The sequence below is a fragment of the Primulina eburnea genome, chromosome 4 (genome assembly GCF_022965805.1).
Source record: "Primulina eburnea isolate SZY01 chromosome 4, ASM2296580v1, whole genome shotgun sequence".
In the NCBI taxonomy this organism is placed as follows: Eukaryota; Viridiplantae; Streptophyta; class Magnoliopsida; order Lamiales; family Gesneriaceae; genus Primulina; species Primulina eburnea.
Window position 1 is genome coordinate 5479884 of NC_133104.1, and position 15151 is coordinate 5495034.

Genomic DNA, 15151 nt, shown 5'->3' on the forward strand with positions numbered 1-15151 from the left:
TACTTATCTTACATAACAAAACGTGTGGCCGGGGGATTTCGCTGTAATTAATATTGAAAAAAAAAACATTTACGTTTATACGAACAAACTTACCGGATTCACCATTGACAGGCAAATTCTCTTGAGCAAAATCATACGTCCAAATCGTGCGGAGCTAGTTTCACATCTCTGTGTTGTTATTGGAATACTTTCAGAACCCTAGAATTGCGTTTTTCTACAACGCTCACAAATATTGCCGGTTTAATTTAATCGAAAGCAAACCCTACTGTGTGAGAAATTTTCACACATTGTTTTGAATGAGTCGACGTTTTTCTCTCTGAGTATTCTTTTTTCTTGGTTTTTTTATTGTTTGATTATGGGGGCTATTACTAGCTATAGAAAGCGAGGCCAGGATTTTAACAAATCACTTTTGTCAAATTCCCCATCATACGATCAATCACGCACTCACATTGCAAAAAAGCTCAGGCTTTCGGATTCTACTAGTAAAAATATCCAGGAAAATGATCCGCCCGCATCACTGAATTCTGTTGTTTCGAGAATTGCTTCGTACCCTGATCCAATATCAAGGGGCTCCACAGAAGTTCATGCGCCAGTTAGGAGGTCAAGAATGCGGACGTTTTTGGGGGCAATGAAACTTGGGAATGGTGGAAGTTCCAAGGAAAGTACTGCTAAAAAAATTGGTAGTTTTTTTAAGGCGAAATTTAGTTCGACAAGGTTCTTTAATGGACAAAATGACGTGTTTGTGCCGAGAGAGAAGGAAAAGGAGGTGATTCGAATTAAGGATGATGAGGAGGAGGACAACCTAATAGATGTATCAGATGATTCCGGCGTTGAGGAGGTGGATGTTGTGGATGTTTTGAACGGCAAGTGGAAGGAGCATAGGACTCCGGAGCAATCACCTAACTATGAGATTAAATCGGTGGAGAAAGAACCGAAGTCTTTGGATTCTTCTATAGCAAGTGATGTAAGCAAAGTGAATGCCAAGATAGATGTTGTGGAGAAAAGGGACTTAATTCTGTTGGACCAAGAACCAGATGCTTCAGAGTTTCCTGTTCATAAAAAGTTATATGATGAATCGAAGCAGAGAGATTGCAAGCTGCAAAGCTTAACTTTTTTAATTAAGGTTTATGAAATGTTTGTTCCAAGTTTTTCTTTTTGGAGGTCTCACAAGAAAGAAGAGCAATTTAAGGTGACATTTCAGATTGATTTGCAGTGGAAATGTCTTGTTTGTGTAATTCGTTGTTTAGTCTTGTATCTCATAGTGTGATCAGTGATGGTATTTTCTGACAGTGGAATTGAATTCAATTGCAGGACGTGGCCAGTGAATGTTTTATTCCTCTTACCAAGGAGGAAGAGGATCACATCGATCGTGCATTGTCCAATTTATCTAGGTACTTAATCTTCAATTGAACTAGATCTTGATGTTTCACTTTTTTTAATACATTTTGAGTCTGTTTAAATTTTACAGGAGAAAGGTTTTGGTGAGTCATAAAAATTCTAATATCGATATTACTGGAGAAATATTGCGGTGTTTGAGTCCAGAGGCATGGCTTAATGATGAGGTGACCTTGTTTCTTATTTTCAAGGAAAGAAATTGGAACGATTCCAGTTTGCGCAAGGAAGCTAGTTTTGGAAGTGTATGACTTGCTTCTTACTTTGCAGGTCATTAACGTCTATCTTGAATTGTTGAAGGAAAGGGAAAGCAAGGACCCACAAAAGTTCTTGAAATGCCATTTTTTTAACACTTTCTTTTACAAGAAGGTCTTCTCACTGGTTTTACTCTCTTACTTTAATGACCACATATTATAGAATTTTATGCTCAAAAAGTCGTGTGCCATTTTTGTTAAAGTGGACCACGTCGAATTCGTACACACTGCATTTACTTCCTTCACTTTTTATGCTAAGAAATACACTCATGCACCCTTAAAACTAGTAAGTGCTATTTCATGGTGTTGCTTAATATGCTTGGGATCGTTATGTGACAATCATAGTTGTCAAGGGCGCAAGGCGCACCGAGGCGCACAAGGGCTCTGGAGCCTGAGGCGCAAGGCGAGGCGCGCGCCTTACCGAAGTAAGGCGCACATTTTTAATTTTTTTTAAATATATTTAGCTTATAATAATATATTAAAATATGAAATAATTAAGTCACAATGTCATACAAAACAATAAATAATTAATAAGTTCATAACAATAAGTAACACAATTAAAATTCTTCAATCATCCTGAGAAGTTACGTTTGGGATTGGTTTGGGCTTTTACATTTTAAGTTATTATTAAAAAAAAACTGAGAAGTTGCATTTTCAAAATGCAACTTCTCTGTTACTGAATTTGTTTTTTAAAAAAAGCAACTCAGGGGCGACTAAGGCACGCCCGAGAGCCTTTCCAAGGCGAGCCCAGGCGCGCGCCTGGGCGAGCCTTTGTGAATCGTTGCGCCTGGGACGGCCCCAGGCGCAACGCCCACGCCTGGTGGTGCCTCTCGCCTCAAGGCGAGAGGCGCTCGCCTTTGACAACTATGGTGACAATTCCTCTTTTCCGAATAAACTTAGCGACTTATTAACGAAGCTGACATATTCTGAAAACATATTGTTAAACAATATTGTCTGGAGTTACTGCGGATACTTATTGTGGAGGTGCCAAAATATGAATATCATGATAATACGATAACACCAGGAAAATGGACGCCTTAGTGTGCATCAGAATAGAAAATATGTGAATGAAAAAGTAAAATTGGTTGATCACATAAGACTCAGAAGCCATTGAATGGGTTGAGAGGCGTGCAGTGATTAGTTATATTCCAATATATTGCATTTATTCGATCAAGATGTATGCAATTCATTTAGAAATTTTAAATCTTTATTCTACAATAGTCTGGACCTGTTATTGAGGTTCTGGTCTTTTTATTCGTGTGGCAGTGCGGTGAATCTGTATCTTGTGCAAATGAAAAGTGATATTTCCTTATATCAATTATTCCCAATAAAAATCAGTTTGTTGCATGGCGAATTATCAACTCATAAATATATCTTACCATATTAGTTACTTTCTTTAAACCTGACTGTGACTGATTGCTTTATCGAAGAACCCTAAATTGAAAATCCACTAATTATTTGACTTTCATAGCATCTGCAACAGTTTCAATTTTTCCATCGAGAACAGTATTATTTACGCTTCTAACTTTTTTTCAGCTGATTAGTGGCAGAGGTGGCTACAATTTTCAATCAGTTCGAAGATGGACTACACACAAAAAGCTAGGATATAACCTTTTAGAATGTGATAAAGTAATTTTTTTGCATATGCATCATTACAAATTTTATTGTTGTCTATCAGATCAACTCCATTTTTTCTAACTTTTATTTACTCAATTATCTTATGTGGTTCTGTTTTTTATTAGATTTTTGTGCCTATCCACCAAGAAATCCATTGGTGTTTAGCAGTTATTAATAAAAAGGATGAAAAGTTTCAGTATCTTGATTCGCTCAGAGGAGTTGATTCTCAAGTTCTGAATGTACTGGTATGATTGCTATTTTTTAAGGCATCTTAACGTTCTGAATGTACTGGTATGATTGCTGTCTTCTAAAGCATCTTAAGATTTGTTTTTTGTTCTCAAGCTATGTTTTAATATAGTACCATATATTTTTATTTGGATTTTCTCTATGTTGTTCTTTGAATTTGAGTAAGTTAGAGAAATGCAAGGCACGTTTGTTTGGATAAATTCCTCAAAGTAGGGGACAAAGGAGGGACAGAAGATGCAGTAGCAACAGGGAAGACACAGAGGAGGAAGGATATAAGGAATGTGAAGAAGAAGCCGGAGAAGAGATGATATGAGCATTACAGGAAAGAGGAATTTCTGGAAGATATAAATTAGATAAGGGATCAATGGTGGAAGGAGATAGAGCAGGAGACTTTTTACACAGGGAAATGAGTGTTCATCAAAATTGACCTGGCAAGAAATATAGACATGACCATCCGAACTTAGGTATTTGTAGCCTTTGTGAGTGCTACTGTAACCAGGAAAAGTGCACAGTTTGGTGCGAAAATCAAATTGTGTGAATTGTAGGTCGGAGATGGGGAAAACAAAGGCAACCAAGCACTCTAAGAAACAAGTAAGCAAGAGCTAGTGAAAAAGTTGAGTTAGAGTAATTTCCCCTTCAATGCTTGAAGATGGTAAATGATTTATAAGGAAGACAACTGTAGATTAGCATCTTCCTAAAACTTGAGAGGCATATGAGCATGAGCTAATACTGAAAGACTCGTATCAACTATATGTCGATACACATGTTCGACGACACCGTTTTGTTGTGAGGTGTGTGGGCAAGAGACTCAATGTGTGATGCCATGCTCTTGGAACCCAAAAAAGAAAAAAACTAAGCTACAATACTCCCAACCCCAATAAGTTTGAATGGCTTTGATTTTAGTCTTACATTGGAGTTCAACGTTAGCTTTGAAAGTGAGAAAAGCTTGAAGCAACTCATATTTGATTTTTAAGAAGAAAATCCAAGTTTGACGAATGCATCAACAGGCTACCGTAAATATTTAGACCCATTGGTCGAGACTGTACTAGGAGGCTCCTAAACGTTCGAAAAGATTAATTGAAGAGGCGATGAGTAACAGGTGTTGGTAATTTTTGTCTAACTCGCAAGAAGAACAAAAACTAAATGTTTCATTTCTGGAATAAGGAAGTTTACAACTGATTAACACTTTCATTACAGTAGAATTCATAGAATGCCCTGATTGACAGTTCCATTGATGTAATGTGGAAGAAACCACTTGGGATGGCTGAGATGGACTCTCTTGATCGGAAGGAAATGACACAGTGAAACAGGTGTTAGAAGAGGAAGGAGATCCCACCAGATTGCCAAGTCGAAACTTATATAAGCTATTATGCCAAAGACCTTTGAGAAGAGGGACCTGCATCTTGAGATCCTTCACATGACAAAATGAAGGATGAAATTAAAAGAAAGCACCGTTGTTCTGAGCAAATTTACTAACACTGACTAAGTTTTTAGTAATGTTCGGAACACGTAGAAGGTTGTATAAATGAAAGGAACGAGATGAGGAGGAAATAAATTATGGGGAAACCTAAAGAGCTAGGATACCCTGGAACCGCAAGGTGAAGCGCACGCTTTATCGAAGTAAAACGCATTAAAAATAAATTTTAAAATTCAATTTATAAAGTGATTTATACTAATCTATAATATTATATAAATTAAGTATTTTTCACAAAGATAACAAACATTATAAATAAAAATTCATTATTAAATAATGTATCGTAATCATACCCAGAAAAAAACTTTAATTATCTAAAATTCATTAGTAACCCATCAATTCATAGTATATGAAGAAAAAAACTTCAAATATTTAAATTATCAAATTCAACTTCATTCACCTCAACTATATCGTTATCATCATCATCTTTCAAAACCATTGAGTTATGAGTGTTGAAGAAATTAGAGTAAAAATTTGCATATAGGATTACAGTATCATCTAAATCATCAAATTTTTCTTTGTCTTCCTCAATTATATAATCGTCACAGAGGGAAAATGAGAGTAAAAGTTTGCACAGATAACTTCTGAACTTTCTGATAAAAATATCTTGCATAGATGAGCAACAATAGGGTTTTTATCATTAAATAGTCACGAGCTTTGCTAATTGGCTTCAAAATTGGTTGGGTTCGAGTTATTTTTTATTTACTTACAAAATATCAGCTTACTTCTTTAAAGCACACGTTTCTGCGCCTCTCGGATGCCTCATGCCTAGGCAAAAGCACACGCTTTAAGCGTGCTTGTTTCAAGTTATGCACCTGGGTAATAACCCAGGCGCACCCAGGCTCGACGCTTTTAATAACTATGGTCACGTCCACGATGAGAGGATCTGGAGTGTCATTGATCGTGATCCTTGGGTTGAGAGAAATGAGCAACATTGGACGAAGGAATGGTGTCGTCAATGTTGATATTATAGAGTCAATTGTCCCTTCATGAGATAAAAAGAAAGCACCCACTTCAGCGGGAGACATAGTGTCAACTCGGGATGTCACATGGAAGATTACCAAGTCGTGTTCTAAACCAACCCCCGCCAGTAGATAGAGGATGTGATTTTCATCAGAGATAGGATGACCACATGCCGCAAGAGTATCAACATAATTTTTCATTTGTTAGGTGGGATTTTAATAAGGTGGGGCCCACGTCAAAATAAAATATTCAGAAATCACGAATCCCACATCGAAAGTTTCTAAAAATGAACGAGGAAAATTTGTTATAAATTGAGCCTTCCTTGTTTGTTTTTAGTATCCCAAATCAAAAGCTTTTCAGCTTTGATAAAAAGAGAGTGCATAGAAAAAAAGGAGTGTATTTTTTTCTTGAGTACGGGAATTCTCTTTTGTGAGTTAGAGAAAATATTTTCTCGGTATACTCGGGGTTGGGATCGTGAGATATTGAGTGTATTGGTGTATACACTTGTTGTAATATTTCTCCCGGTTATAAAAGTTGCAGTGCTCCGTGGATGTAGCCTATATTGGGTGAACCACGTAAATCTTTGTGTTCTTGTTGGTTGTTTTATTCCGCATTTTTTGGGTACTATTATCATCGTGATCGGCATCGCTTCGGGGCAATTCCCCAACAACTGGTATCAGAGCCTTGTTGTGAAAATTCTTAAAAATTCTGAGTATGCTATGTGATTGCAGCTTTGTCTGATCTTCCACATCAGAAAAGATTTTTTAGATTTTCTGTTAAGGCTAGAGAAGTGATGGCCGGAGATGATGGATCGGGACCGGGAATCAACAAGTTCGACGGAACAGATTTTTCGTTCTGGCGGTTACAGATTAGAGATTATCTGTATAGTAAGAAGCTGCATCAACCTCTATCAGGAAAGAAACCGGAAAAGATGGAGGATGATGATTGGGAGCTTCTTGACCGACAGGTTTTAGGTGTCATACGATTGACCCTTACAAAGAACGTGGCGCATAACGTGGCGGAGGCCAAAACCACGGAGGAGATGATGTCTATTTTATCGGACATGTACGAGAAGCCATCAGCAAACAATAAAGTACATCTCATGAAGAAGTTATTCAACTTGAAGATGGGAGAAGGTGCTTCGGTGGCAAAACACATAAATGAATTCAACACGATTGTCTCCCAGCTGACATCAGTGGACATCAAATTTGATGATGAGATTCGGGCACTTATTCTTCTGGCGTCTTTACCAGACAGTTGGGAACCGATGCGGGCAGCGGTTAGCAACTCTGTTGGAAAAGGGAAACTACAACTCAATGATGTTAGAGATCAAATCCTTGCTGAAGAAGTTCGCAGGAAAGACTCGGGTGAAGCAACATCATCAAGATCTGCTCTAAATCTTGATAACAGAGGAAGAGGCAGGAGTGGTGAAAGGAGTTACAACCGATGGCGCGGTAGATCCAAATCAAGAAATGGCAAAGACAAAAACATCCTTGAAAAGAATATGAAGTGCTGGAGCTGTGGTGAGACTGGTCACCTGAAAAAGAACTGCAGATCAACGAAGAATAATGCCAATGCTGTCACTGAGGAAGTACATGATGTTCTGCTATTATCCATGGAAAGCCCTGTTGATTCTTGGGTTATGGATTCGGGAGCTTCGTTTCATACCACTGGTGATCGCGATGTGTTTGACAATTACATCGCTGGCGATTACGGAAAAGTTTTCCTGGCTGATGGAAAACCCTTGAAAATTGTAGGTATGGGTGATGTACGGATGAAGATGTCAAATGGATCTTTCTGGAAAATCAACAAAGTCAGGCATGTACCAAAATTGACACGCAATCTGATCTCGGTGGGACAGCTCGATGATGAAGGCCACAATGTGACTTTCGGAGATGGTTCTTGGAAAGTGAACAAAGGAGCTATGATCGTTGCTCGAGGAAAGAAAACTGGAACACTGTATATGACTTCCAGTTGCAGAGACACATTAGCAGCTGTGGATGCTGGAGTCAATTCAAGTCTATGGCATTATAGACTTGGACATATGAGTGAGAAGGGAATGAAGATGTTGGTGTCAAAAGGAAAGCTACCAGAATTAAAGGCTGTTGAACACCAACTATGTGAAAGCTGTATCTTTGGAAAGCAGAAGAAGGTGAGCTTTTCAAAAGGCGGTAGAGAACCCAAATCAGCAAAGTTGGAGCTGGTTCATACTGATGTATGGGGACCATCTCCTGTGACATCCCTTGGAGGCTCGAGATACTATGTCACATTCATTGACGATTCGAGTAGAAAAGTTTGGGTTTATTTTCTGAAAAATAAATCTGATGTTTACGAGACCTTTAAAAGGTGGAAAGCCATGGTGGAAAATGAGACCAACTTGAAGGTGAAGTGCTTACGGTCTGATTATGGTGGAGAATATGAAGATGATGAGTTCAAGAAATATTGTGCACAGAACGGGATCAAGATGGAGAAAACCATTCCTGGTACACCTCAACAGAATGGTGTAGCTGAAAGAATGAACAGGACCTTGAATGAACGCGCAAGGAGCATGAGATTGCATTCTGGATTGCCAAAATCATTCTGGGCTGATGCTGTTAACACTGCAGCATATCTGATCAACAGAGGACCTTCGATACCGCTTGACTGCAGAATACCCGAAGAGGTATGGAGCGGCAAAGAAGTAAACCTTTCTTTCTTGAAAGTGTTTGGATGTCTATCCTATGTTCATATTGATTCAGCAAGCAGAACAAAACTTGATCCTAAATTAAAGAAGTGTTTCTTTATTGGTTATGGAGATAATGAATTTGGTTATCGTTTCTGGGATGACCAAAATCGGAAGATCATTCGGAGCATGGATGTAATATTTAATGAGCAACTTCTGTACAAGGACAAGTCAGACATTGGAGCTGGAGATGAATGTCCTGAAGTCAAGAAAACCGATGAAGTGCCATTGACATATATTCCTGTGAATGAATCGAAAACCAGTAACCAGGAAGATGAAGAAGAAACTGCACAAGATGATGACCCACAAACTCCGGTGATTGAACTCAGGAGATCTTTGAGAACCATTAGACCACCTGAGAGATACTCCCCTGCACTTCATTATATTTTTCTGACAGACAAAGGTGAACCGGAGACCTATGAAGAGGCAATGCAAAATGATGATTCAACCAAGTGGGAGTTGGCCATGGAAGATGAGATGGATTCACTGCCATCCAATCAGACGTGGGAGTTGACAGAACTTCCGCAAGGCAAAAAGGCGTTACATAACAAGTGGGTGTACCGGTTAAAAGAAGAGCATGATGGTAGCAAGCGGTACAAGGCAAGACTTGTTGTAAAAGGCTTCCAACAACGGGAAAGAATTGATTACACTGAGATTTTCTCTCCGGTGGTTAAATTAACCACTATCAGGACAGTACTTGGAATAGTGGCGAAGGAAGATTTACATTTGGAGCAGTTGGATGTAAAGACTGCGTTTCTTCACGGTGACCTAGATGAAGAAATTTATATGAAACAGCCACAGGGCTTTGAAGTACGGGGAAAAGAGAAAATGGCGTGCAAACTTCAGAAGAGCTTGTACGGTCTCAAACAAGCTCCAAGACAGTGGTACAAGAAGTTTGATGGATTCATGAGTGAAAATGGTTTCCTAAGGTGTCAAGCTGATCACTGCTGTTATGTGAAAAAGTTTGACGGTTCTTATATCATACTACTGCTGTATGTAGATGATATGCTGATAGCTGGAGCTTGTCTGGAAGAAATTGATAAACTCAAGAAAGATTTATCAAAGGAATTTGCCATGAAGGATTTGGGTGCTGCAAAGCAAATCCTTGGAATGAGGATCTTAAGAGACCGGGTGAATAGAATCTTGAAGTTATCTCAAGAAGAGTACGTGAAAAAGGTGGTTAGCAGATTTAATATGGATGAAGCTAAATCTGTGAGTACTCCTTTGGCTAGTCATTTCAAACTAACCAAAGCACAATCACCATCGACGGAGCAGGAGCAGGCTTATATGAATAAGGTTCCTTATGCTTCTGCTGTCGGAAGCCTCATGTATGCAATGGTGTGTACAAGACCAGACATAGCACATGCAGTGGGAGTTGTGAGCAGGTTTATGAGTAATCCAGGAAAGCAACACTGGGAAGCAGTTAAGTGGATTCTCATGTATTTGAAAGGTACTGCTAGCTGTTCTTTATGCTTCAGGAGGTCAAAATTGGGCTTACAAGGTTTTGTCGATGCCGATCTGGGTGGTGACCTGGATGGCAGGAAAAGTACTACTGGATATGTGTTCACATTAGGTGGTACAGTTGTAAGCTGGGTGTCTAAGCTGCAAAAGATTGTTGCGCTTTCGACTACTGAGGCTGAGTATGTTGCAGTTACAGAAGCTAGTAAGGAGATGATATGGTTTTGATCCTTTCTGGAAGAATTGGGTCAGAAGATTGAAGATAGCACGTTACACTGTGACAGTCAGAGTGCTATTCATTTAGCAAAAAATCCTGTTTATCATGCTAGGACAAAGCATATACAGGTTAGGTACCATTTCATCAGATCAGTGCTGGAAGATGGAATCTTGATGCTGGAGAAAATTCCTGGAAGTAAGAATCCAGCCGATATGCTCACAAAGACAGTAACCATTGACAAACTGAAGTTGTGTTCAACTTCAGTCGGACTGCAAGTATAAATGGAGAGATATGAGCTGCTGCAATGATGATGTGAAGTCATGATTGAAATCAAGTATTCAAGTGGGAGAATTGTTAGGTGGGATTTTAATAAGGTGGGGCCCACGTCAAAATAAAATATTCAAAAATCACGAATCCCACATCGAAAGTTTCTAAAAATGAACGAGGAAAATTTGTTATAAATTGAGCCTTCCTTGTTTGTTTTTAGTATCCCAAATCAAAAGCTTTTCAGCTTTGATAAAAAGAGAGTGCATAGAAAAAAATGAGTGTATTTTTTTCTTGAGTACGGGAATTCTCTTTTGTGAGTTAGAGAAAATATTTTCTCGGTATACTCGGGGTTGGGATCGTGAGATATTGAGTGTATTAGTGTATACACTTGTTGTAATATTTCTCCCGGTTATAAAAGTTGCAGTGCTCCGTGGATGTAGCCTATATTGGGTGAACCACGTAAATCTTTGTGTTCTTGTTGGTTGTTTTATTCCGCATTTTTTGGGTACTATTATCATCGTGATCGGCATCGCTTCGGGGTAATTCCCCAACATCATTTTGGTCAGGTAATCCTTCATGAACCACTTTTCTTCAATGTTTGTAATTGAAGTTTGTAATGCATCACATGGGCCTTCGATTGAGTAGCAAAGAGGCAAAAAACTCTAGACCAGATTTGAGCAGATGTGTGACAGCTGATCATCTGGCCTCAGAGAGGCTAAAAGAAAAGAGAAGAGTAACTGATCTTGACACGTCCACATAATAAAAGGAGGATTGATAACCACCGTCGCTTCATCAGCAGAGATGGTCTTGGGTGGCACGGGCAAGGTTTCATTAATGAACATTTCCAGTCCTAAACCATGAATTCCGGCCAACACCTGGAGTTGCCAGAGCAGAAAGTTATCGTCACTGAGCTTGACAAAATTTATTTGATTCGCGGGATTAACAAGCATAAATCTGGCAGTCGGATTTGGAGCAGCGGCGGAACTGATCTCGGCGTGGAAGGTGGCTTCCGCCATGGCTCGAGATACCAAGTTAGAGAAATGCAAGGCACTTGTATTTGGATAAGTTCCTCTTGTGTTACTCGAACAATTTACATCCCTTATATACAATTAGAAAAAGAAAGAAAATAAGAACAACAAACTAATCAATGAAGGCACTACACTCTTCTAGAAGCTAGTAATGTTCCTTAAGCATGCAAATGATGTACATTTGAGATAGCCACGTATCCAACTGCTGATATGTCACTTGACTGCATATGGGCAGGCTGCAAGCACATGACTATTTCTTTCTTTTTCACTGTGCGTGTGGTGGATAGGAAGTGTTTCAGCATTTGTGAATTGGATGGTTCTAAAAGCGAAAACCAACACGTTAACACTTAAAAAGCATAGCCTGCATACTTTCAGTATCAAAATTGCACTCAAAGGAGAATGGTTAGAATTATCTGTTAGCTTCAAGATTCCTCTTTTAGCCTCCTCCCGTAACTTTATTCTTTACTATTGGCTTTCATTATTCTATATCCGCAGATTCATTGCTTAATTAAATTTTGAACTGTTGCAATCTTGGAGTTACATTTAAGTAATGAAACTTGTGCATACTATCAGACTGTGGAATGATTTGTTTCGTTTTGTTTTGATGAGGTGTATACATCCTCATTCTTCTCCCTTTTTTATATACACAGGTACTGCCTTTATTCTATGTTCATGTATTAGCCTATTGGGTACTTAAATACCTATTATCAACTTGAACTTTTTGGAGATGTAATTTGTTTGTAGTTCTCTGTGGAATGACTTCATATAAATGCAGGCTAGGTACTATGTTGATGAGGTGAAGGAGAAGTGCGGGAAGGACTTAAATGTTAGTTCATGGGAGCGAGAATATGTCACAGATCTTCCAAAGCAGGAAAATGGGTAAGTGGAACTTTTCGGTATTCGCTTGTCTACTGAACGTTTAAGATATCTCAATACCATAAAAATACTTTTGTAGCAAAAACGCGAATTGAACATGCTGTGTCATTGTGCATTGATGATTCGTTTGGTGGCTGGTTGCATAACATGTCCTTATTTTAGCATCATCTTGTGGAACTAAGTCGTTGAAAGACTCTGCATTCTGATATGTGAACCACTCAGACAGATTTGGTATTTAAGGATTCTGGATTTGATCATACCTTCTGGCCTACTCATTGAAGGGTGGAAAATCCTTGTATCTGGCTTCAATAGAATAGAGAAAAATATTTTTACTTTTTATCTTGAAAATAATATCACGGTTCTTTAATTCAAAGCTTGTCTAGTTTAGTTCAAGTTCCTGCTTTTAGATGTTAAGAAGTTGTGGGTTGGTGAGATCTCATCATTTTGTTTCTGTTTAATTTCCTTTTTTGAATGTCCTCCTTCCAACTTTTCTATAAGATCATCTTCCCTCTTTACAACGGCGTTAAAATATTATGCTTCCCCCTTTCTCTACAGTCGTGTTAGGACAAGATAATTTTTATTAGATTAGCAGGCACCCTTTTCGTTGCATTATGATTTTAATAAACCTGTGTATTCGGACAGAAATTAATTGTACACAATGTTATTAAATGATGACAAAAACAATTATTTTACTTGGGCATGAGTCGTAATTAGTGTTCTAGCAATCATGCTTCAATTTAGGTTTATATCCAAACTGAATAGTACTAATTCTAGGTTATATTATCTTTGGTTTATTTTCTCCATCGATCTTTATCAAGATCCATTATGTTGTGAAGATTCAAACCAGTTAGTGGTTGCATAGTATCTTTAGTATCCTACTGGAAAGACAAAAGATGATTTCCCTTTAGCATTAGTAAAATCATGTGAAAGTAAGCTGACTTTCTTCGTGTTGCTGCTGTTTGGAGCAGGTTTGACTGTGGAGTTTTCATGATCAAATATGCCGATTTCTTTAGCAGGGATATAGGACTTTGTTTCAACCAGGTAATCCTTGCGCTGGGTGCTTGTTTATATGTTTGCTCATCTCCCCCTCTATCCTTGCTGCACACTGAAATTCGTCCGTTTTGGATCCGTAGTTGTAAAAGGCGAGCCACCAGGCGAGACCGTTGCGCCTGAGTGCCGGGAACCTTTTCTTAGGCGCACTTAGAGTCATGTATTTTCCCTCTTTAAAAAAAATATATTTGAGGCTTTATTTCCTAAAATATTCGAAAAATGCTTGTATAGATACATAGCAGCTATAAACTAGGATCTAAATTGTCAATCGGCCTTAAACTAAATATAAATTGATTGATCGGACAAATTAGTGGAGAAAACACTTTCTATGGTAAGAAAGAAAATAAAAGAAAAAAAATCTTCTATAATAGCAGATTACTTAACTACACAACATACTTGAACAAAATCTCGAAAATCTAAATCAAGAAAATAGAACAAACGCATAAATCTGTCAATACGTCGGTATTTCTTTACTAGATACTAAATGTATATATTTTGCCATAAAACAGTAGTATGATAATATATTTTTCTAAAACATTAATAATAACTTTTTTTACAGAAAAATATATTTTTGTGATATATATTTTTTCTCAACTTAATTATTTCAATAATAGTGTTTTGTGTCTCGTCTTGCGTCTCAAACTCCAGGACTTTTTTGCGCCTTAGTGTGCCTTTAAGGATCTAAACTGTGTTTAGCATGAAAAAAATTGTTTCTTGACTCCCCAAAGCAAGCTTTAAATTTCACATTTTCAAATGAGTTGCAAATATTATGTGATTATTTTATATGTGAATACATATTTTGCTGTTGCTTTGGCAGTAATTCAACAGTTACTCCATTAGTGTGAGCAACTTTTTGCTCTCAACTGTTGCTAAATTAGTGTGAGCAATTTACTGGCACTCACTGATTTTTGGTTCAGTATTATGTTTATACACAGTATACGAAGATTATAAATACTCCGTGAGCCCTGCTTAATGTGTGAAGACTTTTTCTTATGCAACGCATGATCTTTACCTGCAACTGAGTATTAGATAATATTGATTGATATTTGGAACGAAACTTGGTTTGCTTGTCATGAGTAATTTCTGACTGAATTTTCTGTGTTCTGCAGCAACACATGCCATATTTTAGGCGAAGGATAGCAAAGGAAATTTTGAATCTGAGAGCTGAATGATGACTAAAGAACTGTACTGATTGTTTAGGTCAAAGTAATTGATAACTTATCTGCGCCTGTGGATGATTTTGTATTTTTACCAAATATAGAAAATCAGTCCTATAGAAGCACATTGACATACATATCATGCAACAGCCAATCCTTAAATATCTGATAATGACAAGATTAAGTCTGTTGAAACTTCGGTGAAATCGAAAAAATCAGGAGATTTGGACTGCATTTTATTTCAAATACATCTCTGTGATAGATTTCTTAAGTGCCTTTGGCTTTTGTGTTGGTGGAAAAGTTACACGTGAAGAATGATTTTGGATTTTCGTTTGTTATTTTGTAATTCATTAGTAATGTAATCATGTGCACTTTGTGATCTGTGTATTACTTTGTTCGGTAAGGAGTTGTTTCTCGGTTTATAATACGT

General features: G+C 37.9%; 1 protein-coding gene across 1 annotated transcript; it reads left to right on the plus strand.

Annotated features, from left to right (window-relative positions):
* Positions 1-74: 74 nt before the first annotated feature.
* Positions 75-14920, plus strand: LOC140830765 (ubiquitin-like-specific protease ESD4). The gene is made up of 9 exons (XM_073194240.1): positions 75-1189; positions 1312-1391; positions 1469-1562; positions 1663-1761; positions 3183-3275; positions 3389-3508; positions 12414-12517; positions 13483-13555; positions 14674-14920. Exons 1-9 carry the CDS (start codon positions 356-358, stop codon positions 14734-14736), a joined length of 1560 nt encoding a protein of 519 aa, XP_073050341.1. The 5' UTR covers positions 75-355; the 3' UTR covers positions 14737-14920.
* The last annotated feature ends 231 nt before the right edge of the window (positions 14921-15151 follow it).

What these genes read in the sequence shown, in the direction of transcription:
- LOC140830765 (XM_073194240.1), top strand. Translation starts at nt 356, where the DNA reads ATGGGGGCTATTACTAGCTATAGAAAGCGAGGCCAGGATTTTAACAAA. An exon ending in GCATTGTCCAATTTATCTAG is followed by an intron (nt 1,392 to 1,468) that starts GTACTTAATCTT and finishes TAAATTTTACAG; the next exon opens with GAGAAAGGTTTTGGTGAGTC. An exon ending in TAGGACTTTGTTTCAACCAG is followed by an intron (nt 13,556 to 14,673) that starts GTAATCCTTGCG and finishes TGTGTTCTGCAG; the next exon opens with CAACACATGCCATATTTTAG.